This window comes from Phyllobates terribilis, unplaced genomic scaffold (genome assembly GCF_046119375.1).
Source record: "Phyllobates terribilis strain yellow unplaced genomic scaffold, ASM4611937v1 Scaffold_207__1_contigs__length_3498100, whole genome shotgun sequence".
Lineage (NCBI taxonomy): Eukaryota > Metazoa > Chordata > Amphibia > Anura > Dendrobatidae > Phyllobates > Phyllobates terribilis.
Window position 1 is genome coordinate 201,176 of NW_027362967.1, and position 16,294 is coordinate 217,469.

The 16,294-nt window shown below is 42.3% G+C and overlaps 1 protein-coding gene across 1 annotated transcript; it reads right to left on the bottom strand.

Moving 5' to 3' along the window:
* Positions 1–6,122: 6,122 nt before the first annotated feature.
* Positions 6,123–9,048, bottom strand: LOC141213668 (acidic phospholipase A2 homolog). The gene is made up of 4 exons (XM_073665265.1): positions 8,908–9,048; positions 8,595–8,739; positions 7,112–7,212; positions 6,123–6,358 (listed from the first exon to the last, which is right to left on the bottom strand). The coding sequence occupies exons 1-4, from the start codon at positions 9,005–9,007 to the stop codon at positions 6,138–6,140; spliced, it is 567 nt and encodes a 188-aa protein (XP_073521366.1). The 5' UTR covers positions 9,008–9,048; the 3' UTR covers positions 6,123–6,137.
* Between the last annotated feature and the right edge of the window lie 7,246 nt (positions 9,049–16,294).

The window sequence follows — 16,294 nt, forward strand, 5'->3', positions numbered from 1 at the left end:
ACTGCACCAGCAGAATAGTGAGTGCAGCTCTGGAGTATAATACAGGAGGTAACTCAGGATCAGTAATGTAATGTATGTATGTACACAGTGACTGCACCAGCAGAATAGTGAGTGCAGCTCTGGAGTATAATACAGGGTGTAATTCAGGATCAGTAGTGTAATGTATGTACACAGTGACTGCACCAGCAGAATAGTGAGTGCAGCTCTGGAGTATAATACAAGATGTAACTCAGGATCAGTAATGTAATGTATGTACACAGTGACTGCACCAGCAGAATAGTGAGTGCAGCTCTGGAGTATAATACAGGAGGTAACTCAGGATCAGTAATGTAATGTACGTATGTACACAGTGACTGCACCAGCAGAATAGTGAGTGCAGCTCTAGGGTTTAATACAGGAGGTAACTCAGGATCAGTAATGTTATATATACACAGTGACTGCACCAGCAGAATAGTGAGTGCAGCTCTGGAGTATAGTACAGGATGTAACTCAGGATCAGTAATGTAATGTATGTACACAGTGACTGCACCAGCAGAATAGTGAGTGCAGCTCTGGAGTATAATACAGGAGGTAACTCAGGATCAGTAATATAATGTATGTACACAGTGACTGCACTAGCAGAATAGTGAGTGCAGCTCTAGGGTATAATACAGGAGGTTACTCAGGATCAGTAATGTTATATATACACAGTGACTGCACCAGCAGAATAGTGAGTGCAGCTCTGGGGTATAATACAGAATGCAACTCAGGATCAGTAATGTAATCCATGTACACAGTGACTGCACCAGCAGAATAGTGAGTGCAGCTCTGGAGTATAATACAGGATGTAACTCAGGATCAGTAATGTAATGTATGTACACAGTGACTGCACCAGCAGAATAGTGAGTGCAGCTCTGGAGTATAATACAGGAGGTAACTCAGGATCAGTAATGTAATGTATGTACACAGTGACTGCACCAGCAGAATAGTGAGTGCAGCTCTAGGGTATAATACAGGAGGTAACTCAGGATCAGTAATGTTATATATACACAGTGACTGCACCAGCAGAATAGTGAGTGCAGCTCTGGAGTATAGTACAGGATGTAACTCAGGATCAGTAATGTAATGTATGTACACAGTGACTGCACCAGCAGAATAGTGAGTGCAGCTCTGGGGTATAATACAGAATGCAACTCAGGATCAGTAATGTCATCTATGTACACAGTGACTGCACCAGCAGAATAGTGAGTGCAGCTCTGGAGTATAATACAAGATGTAACTCAGAATCAGTAATGTAATGTATGTACACAGTGACTGCACCAGCAGAATAGTGAGTGCAGCTCTGGAGTATAATACAAGATGTAACTCAGAATCAGTAATGTAATGTATGTACACAGTGACTGCACCAGCAGAATAGTGACTGCAGCTCTGGAGTATAATACAGGAGGTAACTCAGGATCAGTAATGTAATGTATGTACACTGTGACTGCACCAGCAGAATAGTGAGTGCAGCTCTGGAGTATAATACAGGATGTAACTCAGGATCAGTAATGTAATGTATGTACACAGTGACTGCACCAGCAGAATAGTGAGTTCAGCTCTGGAGTATAATACAGGATGTAACTCAGGATCAGTAATGTAATGTATGTACACAGTGACTGCACCAGCAGAATAGTGAGTGCAGCTCTGGAGTATAATACAGGATGTAACTCAGGATCAGTAATGTAATGTATGTACACAGTGACTGCACCAGCAGAATAGTGAGTGCAGCTCTAGGGTATAATACAGGAGGTAACTCAGGATCAGTAATGTTATATATACACAGTGACTGCACCAGCAGAATAGTGAGTGCAGCTCTGGAGTATAGTACAGGATGTCACTCAGGATCAGTAATGTAATGTATGTACACAGTGACTGCACCAGCAGAATAGTGAGTGCAGCTCTGGAGTATAATACAGGAGGTAACTCAGGATCAGTAATGTAATGTATGTATGTACACAGTGACTGCACCAGCAGAATAGTGAGTGCAGCTCTGGAGTATAATACAGGGTGTAATTCAGGATCAGTACTGTAATGTATGTACACAGTGACTGCACCAGCAGAATAGTGAGTGCAGCTCTGGAGTATAATACAAGATGTAACTCAGGATCAGTAATGTAATGTATGTACACAGTGACTGCACCAGCAGAATAGTGAGTGCAGCTCTGGAGTATAATACAGGAGGTAACTCAAGATCAGTAATGTAATGTACGTATGTACACAGTGACTGCACCAGCAGAATAGTGAGTGCAGCTCTAGGGTATAATACAGGAGGTAACTCAGGATCAGTAATGTTATATATATTCAGTGACTGCACCAGCAGAATAGTGAGTGCAGCTCTGGAGTATAGTACAGGATGTAACTCAGGATCAGTAATGTAATGTATGTACACAGTGACTGCACCAGCAGAATAGTGAGTGCAGCTCTGGAGTATAATACAGGAGGTAACTCAGGATCAGTAATGTAATGTATGTACACAGTGACTGCACTAGCAGAATAGTGAGTGCAGCTCTAGGGTATAATACAGGAGTTTACTCAGGATCAGTAATGTTATATATACACAGTGACTGCACCAGCAGAATAGTGAGTGCAGCTCTGGGGTATAATACAGAATGCAACTCAGGATCAGTAATGTAATCTATGTACACAGTGACTGCACCAGCAGAATAGTGAGTGCAGCTCTGGAGTATAATACAGGATGTAACTCAGGATCAGTAATGTAATGTATGTACACAGTGACTGCACCAGCAGAATAGTGAGTGCAGCTCTGGAGTATAATACAGGAGGTAACTCAGGATCAGTAATGTAATGTATGTACACAGCGACTGCACCAGCAGAATAGTGAGTGCAGCTCTAGGGTATAATACAGGAGGTAACTCAGGATCAGTAATGTTATATATACACAGTGACTGCACCAGCAGAATAGTGAGTGCAGCTCTGGAGTATAGTACAGGATGTAACTCAGGATCAGTAATGTAATGTATGTACACAGTGACTGCACCAGCAGAATAGTGAGTGCAGCTCTGGAGTATAATACAGGAGGTAACTCAGGATCAGTAATATAATGTATGTACACAGTGACTGCACTAGCAGAATAGTGAGTGCAGCTCTAGGGTATAATACAGGAGGTTACTCAGGATCAGTAATGTTATATATACACAGTGACTGCACCAGCAGAATAGTGAGTGCAGCTCTGGGGTATAATACAGAATGCAACTCAGGATCAGTAATGTAATCCATGTACACAGTGACTGCACCAGCAGAATAGTGAGTGCAGCTCTGGAGTATAATACAGGATGTAACTCAGGATCAGTAATGTAATGTATGTACACAGTGACTGCATCAGCAGAATAGTGAGTGCAGCTCTGGAGTATAATACAGGAGGTAACTCAGGATCAGTAATGTAATGTATGTACACAGTGACTGCACCAGCAGAATAGTGAGTGCAGCTCTAGGGTATAATACAGGAGGTAACTCAGGATCAGTAATGTTATATATACACAGTGACTGCACCAGCAGAATAGTGAGTGCAGCTCTGGAGTATAGTACAGGATGTAACTCAGGATCAGTAATGTAATGTATGTACACAGTGACTGCACCAGCAGAATAGTGAGTGCAGCTCTGGGGTATAATACAGAATGCAACTCAGGATCAGTAATGTCATCTATGTACACAGTGACTGCACCAGCAGAATAGTGAGTGCAGCTCTGGAGTATAATACAAGATGTAACTCAGAATCAGTAATGTAATGTATGTACACAGTGACTGCACCAGCAGAATAGTGACTGCAGCTCTGGAGTATAATACAGGAGGTAACTCAGGATCAGTAATGTAATGTATGTACACTGTGACTGCACCAGCAGAATAGTGAGTGCAGCTCTGGAGTATAATACAGGATGTAACTCAGGATCAGTAATGTAATGTATGTACACAGTGACTGCACCAGCAGAATAGTGAGTTCAGCTCTGGAGTATAATACAGGATGTAACTCAGGATCAGTAATGTAATGTATGTACACAGTGACTGCACCAGCAGAATAGTGAGTGCAGCTCTGGAGTATAATACAGGATGTAACTCAGGATCAGTAATGTAATGTATGTACACAGTGACTGCACTAGCAGAATAGTGAGTGCAGCTCTAGGGTATAATACAGGAGGTAACTCAGGATCAGTAATGTTATATATACACAGTGACTGCACCAGCAAAATAGTGAGTGCAGCTCTGGAGTATAGTACAGGATGTAACTCAGGATCAGTAATGTAATGTATGTACACAGTGACTGCACCAGCAGAATAGTGAGTGCAGCTCTGGAGTATAATACAGGAGGTAACTCAGGATCAGTAATGTAATGTATGTATGTACACAGTGACTGCACCAGCAGAATAGTGAGTGCAGCTCTGGAGTATAATACAGGGTGTAATTCAGGATCAGTACTGTAATGTATGTACACAGTGACTGCACCAGCAGAATAGTGAGTGCAGCTCTGGAGTATAATACAAGATGTAACTCAGGATCAGTAATGTAATGTATGTACACAGTGACTGCACCAGCAGAATAGTGAGTGCAGCTCTGGAGTATAATACAGGAGGTAACTCAGGATCAGTAATGTAATGTACGTATGTACACAGTGACTGCACCAGCAGAATAGTGAGTGCAGCTCTAGGGTATAATACAGGAGGTAACTCAGGATCAGTAATGTTATATATATTCAGTGACTGCACCAGCAGAATAGTGAGTGCAGCTCTGGAGTATAGTACAGGATGTAACTCAGGATCAGTAATGTAATGTATGTACACAGTGACTGCACCAGCAGAATAGTGAGTGCAGCTCTGGAGTATAATACATGAGGTAACTCAGGATCAGTAATGTAATGTATGTATGTACACAGTGACTGCACTAGCAGAATAGTGAGTGCAGCTCTAGGGTATAATACAGGAGGTTACTCAGGATCAGTAATGTTATATATACACAGTGACTGCACCAGCAGAATAGTGAGTGCAGCTCTGGGGTATAATACAGAATGCAACTCAGGATCAGTAATGTAATCTATGTACACAGTGACTGCACCAGCAGAATAGTGAGTGCAGCTCTGGAGTATAATACAGGATGTAACTCAGGATCAGTAATGTAATGTATGTACACAGTGACTGCACCAGCAGAATAGTGAGTGCAGCTCTGGAGTATAATACAGGAGGTAACTCAGGATCAGTAATGTAATGTATGTACACAGCGACTGCACCAGCAGAATAGTGAGTGCAGCTCTAGGGTATAATACAGGAGGTAACTCAGGACCAGTAATGTTATATATACACAGTGACTGCACCAGCAGAATAGTGAGTGCAGCTCTGGAGTATAGTACAGGATGTAACTCAGGATCAGTAATGTAATGTATGTACACAGTGACTGCACCAGCAGAATAGTGAGTGCAGCTCTGGGGTATAATACAGAATGCAACTCAGGATCAGTAATGTCATCTATATACACAGTGACTGCACCAGCAGAATAGTGAGTGCAGCTCTGGAGTATAATACAGGATGTAACTCAGGATCAGTAATGTAATGTATGTACACAGTGACTGCACCAGCAGAATAGTGAGTGCAGCTCTGGAGTATAATACAGGAGGTAACTCAGGATCAGTAATGTAATGTATGTATACAGTGACTGCACCAGCAGAATAGTGAGTGCAGCTCTGGAGTATAATACAGGAGGTAACTCAGGATCAGTAATGTAATGTATGTACTCAGTGCTTGCACCAACAGAATACTCCAGAGCTGCACTCACTATTCTGTTGGTGCAGTCACTGAGTACATACATTACCTTACTGATCCTGAGTTACATCCTGTATTATACTCCAGAGCTGCACTCACTATTCTGCTGGTGCAGTCACTGTATACATACATTACCTTACTGATCCTGAGTTACATCCTGTATTATACTCCAGAGCTGCACTCACTATAATACAGGATGTAACTCAGGATCAGTAATGTATGGACACAGTGACGCCACCAGCAGAACATAGATGTTGAATATCCCCCCATCTCGATGATATCACTGCAGCCTTCTTAGTTGTGTCCTCGGTTTTTAATAACAATTACTTGGAGGAATACAGTGTAAAGTTCTTATGAGAACTGAGACGAGAAAAATGATTTTATTACTGACAACTTCGTTAAGTATGATTCATCATCATCATCATCATCACTGCATGGATTAATTTTCCTGTAACAATTTTGTCTATATTTTGAGTTCTCTTCTGAATTCTTGGTGTCCATTAGACATATCGCGGCTTTCCAGTCGCACTCACAGGTTTGTGTGGCACATTCTCCTATGTACCTATTCCGATCTGCGGGAGTAACAGAAACATTTATCATTATGGACGAACCGTGGCTGAGACATGAGACAAAGGATCTGTAATCTGATTTAATAGTGAATGGTGCGGACATCAAATTTCCAGTTTATGTGAAAAGAATGAAAGAAGTTTTATAAAATAACTCAGCCGTGATAAAGCGACTTCTTGTTGAGTAAATAAAGATTAATGGCTGCCGATTCTGAATTCAATACTTCTGTATCTTTCTAATAGGCTTTCAATCGATTAGTCAAACAGTTTGCACCATGAATGTGGCGTAAAACTGAAATTTTGTAACTTCTGCCATTTTTCTGCCAGTTCTTCTAACTTTTGAAAAGTGGGTGGAGCTTAGCGGAGAGTGTGGTCGAGCACGACCTGAAAAATTCATTATAATATATAGCAGGAAAATGGCATAAAGTAATATAGAATTAAACTCTGATCCGTGACTACAGCACAGTTCTGTCCGTGGTGCCCGGCAGCTGAACGATGCACCAGATTCACTATGACCTCTACGCTTCAACGGAGCGTCTTACTCCAGCGCAACCGGATCATAACTGGAAATGAAAACATCCGTTTTGGTGAATCAGGGCCGTTATACCTAAAACTCCTATACAAGTTTAATGAATGAAGTGAATGAGCTAAAACATTTTTTCTCTAGCTAAAAAATTGTAATCACAGCTGAGGGTTTGTTACACTCGTATCTCACAATGTCACCTTGTATCCTGACCCCAAAGAGAACGGAGCACTTACCACAAGTGATGGTCCCGTTACTGTAAGTGTAAGAGTATTTCTGATATCCAGTGTGACAGATACGGTTATCATTATAGCAGCATTGTCTTATATCGCAGCACCTGAAGGAGCAAGAGAGTAATGTCACCGGGGCGAAACTATAATGTGTTCAATCCCACCTGGGCCCTGGAGGCAAAAAAGAAAAAAATCCTGGTGGTCTGTAGGAGAAGACCCTTACTATTAACCCTTGTGTGTGCGTCAGCACGATGACTGCTCGTTGGCCTGTCCGGACCTTGTCAGCGGACTCATCTGGATCCTGTATTAGGTGAATATCTGATGTTTTTTATATAATAGAAGCTTGTGGGGGTATCATAAACAATGGGGACCCTCATACACTGCAGGGGTAATTGTGGGGGTCCCTGAAATGGTGTGTGAGGGCCCTCATACTTTATAGGAACCACTCTTGGGGCACTTGTAAAGTGTGGGGGCTATTATACAGTTTGATAACTCTCTTAGTAATCTAGTAGAGGTCACCTGCAGTCCTATGTAACACCATAGATAACACAGTGATAACTCTCTGAGTACAGATAATGTAGTAGAAGTCACCTGCAGTCCTATGTAACACCACATATAACACAGCGATAACTCTCTGAGTGCAGATAATGTAATAGATGTCACCTGCAGTCCTATGTAACACCACAGATAGCACAGTGGAAACTCTCTGAGTGCAGATAATGTAGTAGATGTTACCTGCAGTCCTATGTAACACCACAGATGAGACAGTGATAACTCTCTGAGTACATACATTGTAGTAGATGTCACCTGCAGTCCTATGTAACACCACAGATAACACAGTGATAACTCTCTGAGTACAGATAATGTAGTAGACGTCACCTGCAGTCCCATGTAACACCACAGATAACACAGTATTAACTCTCTGAGTACAGATAATGCAGTAGATGTCACCCGCAGTCCCATGTAACACCACAGATAACACAGTGATAACTCTCTGAGTTCAGATAATGTAGTAGATGTCACCTGCAGTCCTATGTAACACCACATATAACACAGTGATAACTCTCAGAGTACAGATAATGTAGTAGACGTCACCTGCAGTCCTATGTAACACCACATATAACACAGCGATAACTCTCTGAGTACAGATAATGTAGTAGATGTCACATGCAGTCCTATGTAACACCACAGATAACACAGTGATAACTCTCTGAGTACAGATAATGTAGTAGATGTCACATGCAGTCCTATGTAACACCACAGATAACACAATGATAACTCTCTGAGTACAGATAATGTAGTAGACGTCACCTGCAGTCCTATGTAACACCACAGATAACACAGTGATAACTTTCTGAGTACAGATAATGTAGTAGATGTCACCTGCAGTCCTATGTAACACCACAGATAACACAGTGATAACTCTCTGTGTTTTATCTGTGGTGTTACATAGGGCTGCAGGTCACATCTTGTATAGATTTTCACTTACGTTCGAATATGACCCAATAATTGATCATTTGTTGTTTTCGCACAATTGCAGTTATTAGGAAGAGCATCTGATATCTCTTTGCTCGTTGTTTCCTTCACCATATCTGTGAAATCTTTGAGATGGATTCTGACGCCGTCCACCGACCCTAGAAGATAAAACCCGCCATCACTTGTTGTGTGACACTGATCGGAGCAGTCACCAGGAATGACGGATGTTACAGGGAATATTCCTCTTCTGGATCAGGAGCTGCCTGGAGATCAGTCCCTACTATATTCCCATTACCTGAGGGGCTCCAGATAATATCAGGACTTACCGAGACTAAGGAGGAGCAGCAGACAGGTTATCATTGTGCCCAGGAGACACAGGGGAATATACAGGAGAAGACGATCTGTAAGAACAGCAGATACCACCATGCTTTATATCCTCCTGATATATGCACTACATATTCCTACCACTAGGTGGGGCTGCAGAGCGCTAATTGCTATTGGCTGCCCGGGGGCTTATTACCTAATAACAGCATCTTATGATCAGGTGAGCCTGTACAGAAACATTAACCCTTACCTGTACAGTGCACGTGAATTTAGGGAAACAAAATTGTTCCCACGGAATCAATAGGTGGTGGAATGTGTGTGACAATGACCACGGAGTGAAAATGTAACAACACAAAATATTGGCAGAACGGAACGTTTTGGGGAGAGTAGTGTAAGGCAGCGCTAGTCATCATACTAGGGTTACTCGCTTCGCTGCGTCAATCAATGCACACGTGCAATGTCTTTACGTATTTTCTCACAATGCTGCAGTTTATTACTTCATAAGCCACAGTTCGCCGGGTCCAACTCCGTGGCACGCCGACACACATTAACACAATGTTCATGAGCCAAGTGGCACACAGGCCCACTTGCTCCAGGTTACAGCTTACGGCAAGGTAATGAAATAGCAATGTTCATATCACAATGTCCATATAGCACAGGGTATTACCTTTGCCGGGTTTAGCTGTCTCAGTCCATTCCTCTTGCCACCACTGTGGCTTTGTGGCTTCCCAGGTAGGGGTCTCTAGCCGTCGTCCCCTCTTAGGCTACTGGTATGTCTTCCACACTTGACATCCAGCCTGCGCCTTTCAGGGTTCCTCAACAAGCCGGCTCTCCCTCAAAGGCCACTGACATCCACGCACCGGATCCAGGCTTGGCCTTTCAGGCTGCTAGGCTTCACTCTCGGCCTCACTAGGCCTCTCACAAACGGTGTCCCACACACAGGCCTCACGCCTCACACCGAACACACCTGTCTCAAATCACCAGGGTTTATATATCCTGTGCACAGACACCCACATACTGACAGGACCTTGCTGATGTCACAGTCATGTGATCAGTCACCTGTGGGTATAGGTCCTGTGTGCTGTCCCAGTCATGTGTACAGAGCTTTACTGTGCATACAGGACCTGTGTGATGTCACAGTCATGTGACCAGTCAGTTAAAGGGGAAGGTACATGGTCAGGTAAAACACATCCTGGACCTTTTACAGTAATGCTAGCAAGCTGCTGCATTACAGTAGGCATTTTCACCAAAGTAACAATTACTAGATTAAATTCTAATATACATGGACTTAAATTCCCGTCAATTTTCAGTTTTGGTTTTTTTTTCCGTTTTTGTCTTTTCCTCCCCTTCTTCCTAGAGCCATAACTTTTTTTATTTTTGTCTGTGCTCATGGTTGTACGAGGACCTGTTTTTTTACGGGATGAGTTATATTTTTGAATGACATCATTTATTTTATCATGTGATGCATCAGAAAGCGGGAAAAAAATTCCAAGTGAGTTGAAATTTCTAAAAAAAAGTGCAATTCCGCAATTGTTTAATGTTTTTTGTTTAGTTTTCATTCCCCATCTTCTCTTCTCTATATTATTTCCCATCTTCTCTTCTCTATATTATTTCCCATCCTCACTTCTCTATATTATTTCCCATCTTCTCTTCTCTATATTATTTCCCATCTTCACTTCTGTATATTATTCCCATCTTCACTTCTCTATATTATTTCCCATCTTCTCTTCTCTATATTATTCCCATCTTCACTTCTCTATATTATTCCCATCTTCTCATCTTTATATTATTTCCCATCTTCACTTCTGTATATTATTCCCATCTTCACTTCTCTATATTATTTCTCATCTTCACTTCTCTATATTATTTCCCATCTTCTCTTCTCTATATTATTTCCCATCTTCACTTCTCTATATTATTTCCCATCTTCTCTTCTCTATATTATTCCCATCTTCACTTCTCTATATTATTGCCCATCTTCTCTTCTCTATATTATTTCCCATCTTCACTTCTCTATATTATTTCCCATCTTCACTTCTCTATATTATTCCCCATCTTCACTTCTCTATATTACTTCCCATCTTCACCTCTCTATATTATTTCCCATCCTCACTTCTCTATATTATTTCCCAACTTCACTTCTCTATATTATTTCCCATCTTCACTTCTCTATATTATTTCCCATCTTCACTTCTGTATATTATTCCCCATCTTCACTTCTCTATATTATTCCCCATCTTCACTTCTCTACATTACTTCCCATCTTCACTTCTGTATATTATTTCACATCTTCACTTCTCTATATTATTTCCCATCTTCACTTCTCTATATTATTTCCCATCTTCTCTTCTCTATATTATTCCCATCTTCACTTCTCTATATTATTGCCCATCTTCTCTTCTCTATATTATTCCCATCTTCACGTCTCTATATTATTTCCCATCTTCTCTTCTCTATATTATTTCCCATCTTCACTTCTCTTTATTATTTCCCATCTTCTCTTCTCTAGATTATTTCCCATCTTCTCTTCTCTATATTATTCCCATCTTCACTTCTCTATATTATTGCCCATCTTCTCTTCTCTATATTATTCCCATCTTCACTTCTCTATATTATTGCCCATCTTCTCTTCTCTATATTATTCCCATCTTCACTTCTCTATATTATTTCCCATCTTCTCTTCTCTATATTATTTCCCATCTTCTCTTCTCTATATTATTTCCCATTTTCTCTTCTCTATATTATTTCCCATCTTCACTTCTCTATATTATTTCCCATCTTCTCTTCGCTATATTATTCCCATCTTCACTTCCCTATATTATTGCCCATCTTCTCTTCTCTATATTATTCCCATCTTCACTTCTCTATATTATTTCCCATCTTCTCTTCTCTATATTATTTCCCATCTTCTCTTCTCTATATTATTTCCCATCTTCTCTTCTCTATATTATTTCCCATCTTCTCTTCTCTATATTATTTCCCATCTTCTCTTCTCTATATTATTTCCCATCTTCTCTTCTCTATATTATTCCCATCTTCACTTCACTATATTATTTCCCATCTTCTCTTCTCTATATTATTTCCCATCTTCTCTTCTCTATATTATTTCCCATCTTCTCTTCGCTATATTATTTCCCATCTTCACTTCTCTATATTATTGCCCATCTTCTCTTCTCTATATTATTTCCCATCTACTCTTCTCTATATTATTTCCCATCTTCTCTTCTCTATATTATTTCCCATCTTCACTTCGCTATATTATTTCCCATCTTCACTTCTCTATATTATTTCCCATCTTCACTTCTCTATATTATTTCCCATCTTCTCTTCTCTATATTATTTCTCATCTTCACTTCTCTATATTATTTCCCATCTTCTCTTCTCTATATTATTTCCCATCTTCACTTCTCTATATTATTTCTCATTTTCACTTCTCTATATTATTTCACATCTTCACTTCTCTATGTTATTTCTCATCTCTTCTCTATATTATTTCCCATCTTCTCTTCTCTATATTATTTTCCATCTTCTCTTCTCTATATTATTTCCCACCTTCTCTTCTCTATATTATTTCCCATCTTCTCTTCTCTATATTATTTCCCATCTTCACTTCTCTATATTATTTCCCATCTTCTCTTCTCTATATTATTTCACATCTTCACTTCTCTATATTATTTCACATCTTCACTTCTCTGTATTATTTCTCATCTTCACTTCTCTGTATTATTTCTCATCTTCACTTCTCTATATTATTTCCCATCTTCACTTCTCTATATTATTTCACATCTTCACTACTCTATATTATTTCCCATCTTCACTTCTCTATATTATTTCCCATCTTCACTTCTCTATATTATTTCTCATCTCTTCTCTATATTATTTCCCATCTTCACTTTTCTATATTATTTCACATCTTCACTACTCTCTATTATTTCCCATCTTCACTTCTCTCTATTATTTCCCATCTTCTCGTCTCTATATTATTTCCCATCTTCTCTTCTCTATATTATTTCCCATCTTCTCTTCTCTATATTATTTCCCATCTTCTCTTCTCTATATTATTTCCCATCTTCAATTCCCTATTAGTGTTGAGCCACCCCCGTAGTGTTCGAGTTCGGTTCGGTTCGTCGAACACCCGTGTGTTCGCCGAACTGTTCGTCGAACTGTTCGTCGAACACCTTCGAACACCGTTAAAACCAATGGCAGGCAAACAAAAACACATAGAAACACATAGAAAACACCTTCAAAGGTGTCCAAAAGCTGACAAACTGCTCAGAAGACACAACTAACACATGGAAAAGTGACAAGTACATATAGTCATGAGAAAAGAAAAGAGGTGGAGGAGTAAAAGGAGGGGGAGACACAGATATAGGCATGTCATGCCCTTCTAAAATCCAAAAGTGAGAAGCCGACACGTTCAGTCCGCTCCTGCCCGTGCCACCTCCGTGTCGCCGGGTTTGTGCCAGAGCCGCGGTGAACCCTGACGGCCAGCCCCCCTCTCCCAATACTGGTGCCTGTCCGCTGGTGGGTCGAGCGAGCCCCCCTGTGGTGGAGGCAGCTCTAAGCTTTTTAATTTAAATTGTCTCTCTAATTTGAATGAATACACTTTAAATCCATTTACAAGGATCTATTGGAGGGCAAGTCTCATGCCAGCAGCTGCGTAATTCCAGCTCCAGTAGCGTCCACTAAAGCTGCTGCAGTTAAAAAGCTTTTATAAGGATCGAGCTCGGCTGTCCACCGCAAGGCATCCTACTGCCAGTCCCAGCCCCTATGCCTTGGGGTGCCTCCTGATGCTCTTCACTGAGTATCCCGTGGTCCCGAAGCATTTCCTTTGAAAAAATTAAGTGTCCAAACTACAGGTGGTGTAGCTTGCTTAACAGCCGGGATAATCCGCTGACTAGCAGACACTGCTACTAGGCACAAAGTATTTCCTGGGCTAGATGCAGTTAAAAATTTGTAATTAGATACTCTCATTGGATGCTGAGAAAGCATTCCATAGAGTCTCCTGGCACGCCATATATGATTCTCTTAAAAAGCTTGGGGTAGGGGTCTAGGGGACCCTTTTTTAGCCAAAATCACGGCCCTGTATCGCAATACGTCACCTAGGCTGAAGATAAATGGAACTGTAGCACCCTGAGGGCTCGGTTGCTACAGAGGTATTGCACCTCACCCAGAGGTGTGATATCTCACTCTCAGGTAAGGATGGAGTGTGGATCAGGACCCGACACCTGCATGCATTACACCACATTGCCGTGGGGCAGGGCGACCAATATGCCCCTGAGATGGGCACGACAGTCCCTGTCCCTGGCTGGAGTGGGGGGAGGGAACACTGAGGAAGGGCAACCCTGTAGTGCAGGAGCAGGGAGGAAGCAGTTACTGGGTGCATTGAGAAGGGAGTATAAAAGGTGGGCACCATCTTAGTTCAGTGCAGAGAAGTCTGAGCAGAAGTGGCAGGGAGCAGGGGCTCTGCATGAGCTCTGCTCCGGAGGCGGGCCTAGTAACAGAGACCCAGGCCTGGAAGAGGGAGAAGGAAGGAAGAGGAGCGGAGAAGGCTCCAGGAACGAGGAACGAAGGGATCCCAGGGGTGCGGACGGGCGAGTCGCCACCGCACGCCCGAATCCACCTGCATGGAGGGGTCAGGCCAAAGGGGGAGACCGGTCCCCGAAACTAGTGGAGGCAGGAAACGACCCTCAGCTAGAAACCGGAGGCTGTGACATTTTATGTGGCGCAGCCCCTCGCTACACCCGCTAGGAGGGCAGCACATAGGGTCAGGGAAACTGGCGCCAAGTTTACCAAGAGGAGGCCCTAGGCAGCCGGACAGAAGGGTTGGTAAGAAAGGCCAGACAAAGGACACACAAAGGGGGTCCTGTGAAGCGCTCCAAAGTTATCTGGGAGTTGTCTGAGCCTCTCACCTGGTGAGCACAGTACGACGTGGGCAGCCGTTACCTGCAGACGTGGTCTGGATAATAAGAACTGTGAGTAAAGGCCCTGGACTGCATCACTGACTCCGTGTCGTTACTGCTGCTGCCCTGCACCATCACTCCCATCCTCCGCATACACTGCCCTGAGGCTATACTCCTCCCGTGGGGAGTTATGCTACGCTCTGCTGCACCCACAACACCAGCCTCAGCGGTCTGCCCTGCAGCGGCGGTTCACTCTGACCGCAATCCACGGGTGGCGTAGTCGGACATTTAAACATCAAAACCACATAAATAGTTCCGCCACTGGTTTGACCACCCTGAGCCACGGAACCGGGTCGCCGCCACGAAGACTACAACCACCAGCATCCACCAAAAAGGGTCCGGCTCCGGGTGTCCCAAGGCCCAGGGGGTGCATCAGAACATTTTCATCACCTTTCACAATCACCAATGGGACAAGGCAGGGATGTCCTCTGTCCCCTCTCTTATACATCCTAGTGACGGAGCACCTGCTCTCATCAATTCGCCATAACCCCAATATTAGGTGGATTGAGGTGGGAGGCACCGAGTACAAGTGCTCTCTATTTGCTGATGATGTACTAGTATATATCACTCAATCACATATATCCATCCATGCTGTTATGGCTGAAATAGATCACTTTGTTACATGGTCAAATTTTAAAATCAATGCAGCGAAGTCTGAGGCCCTCGATGTCTCCCTCCCCAAATCCATATAGGATTCCATCCAGTCCAAATTTCCCTTTGCCTGGCCCTCACAGGGTATCAAATACTTAGGAATTCTTATTCATAGAGACCTCTCCCATCTATGTTATCTTAATTTTGGGCCCTTTATTGAACAACTCCATACAGACCACGGTTGGCAAGTTAGAACTGTAAGATTCACTACATGAACCACTGGTGTTTTGTGGAAAAGCACATGTACACTGTGTTCCAAATTATTATGCAAAAAGTGTTTAGGAGTGATAAGGGAAGAATTTGTTTGTCAGTTAAACTCATTGATGGTGATGTGTGTCAGGGCTCTTTATATCACTGTAAGCAATTGCAGACACCTATGCTAATTAGTTTGGCAGGTGTGTCCAATGAAAGGCAAGACTACTTAAGAAGGCTGTCTCACATTATTAAGCAGCCTACATTTTCTGCCAAAATGGGAAAGAAAAAGGATGTGTCGGCTGCTGAGAAGCAACAAATTGTGGAGTGTTTAGGTCAAGGCGTGACTACAATCAACATTGTGCGATGATCAGGATGAAGTGTCTTGGCAATCAAGAAGTATGTAGCTGATTCACAGTACACACGTGTGCGTGCTAATAAGGGCAAATTGAGGACTCTTTTCTACAGGCAATTACGTCAGGTTAAAAGAGCAGCGGCAAAAAAGCCTTGTCATAGCAGCAGACAAGTTTTTGAAGCTGCTGGTGCCTCCAACGTCCCCCGAACAACAAGATGCAGGGTCCTT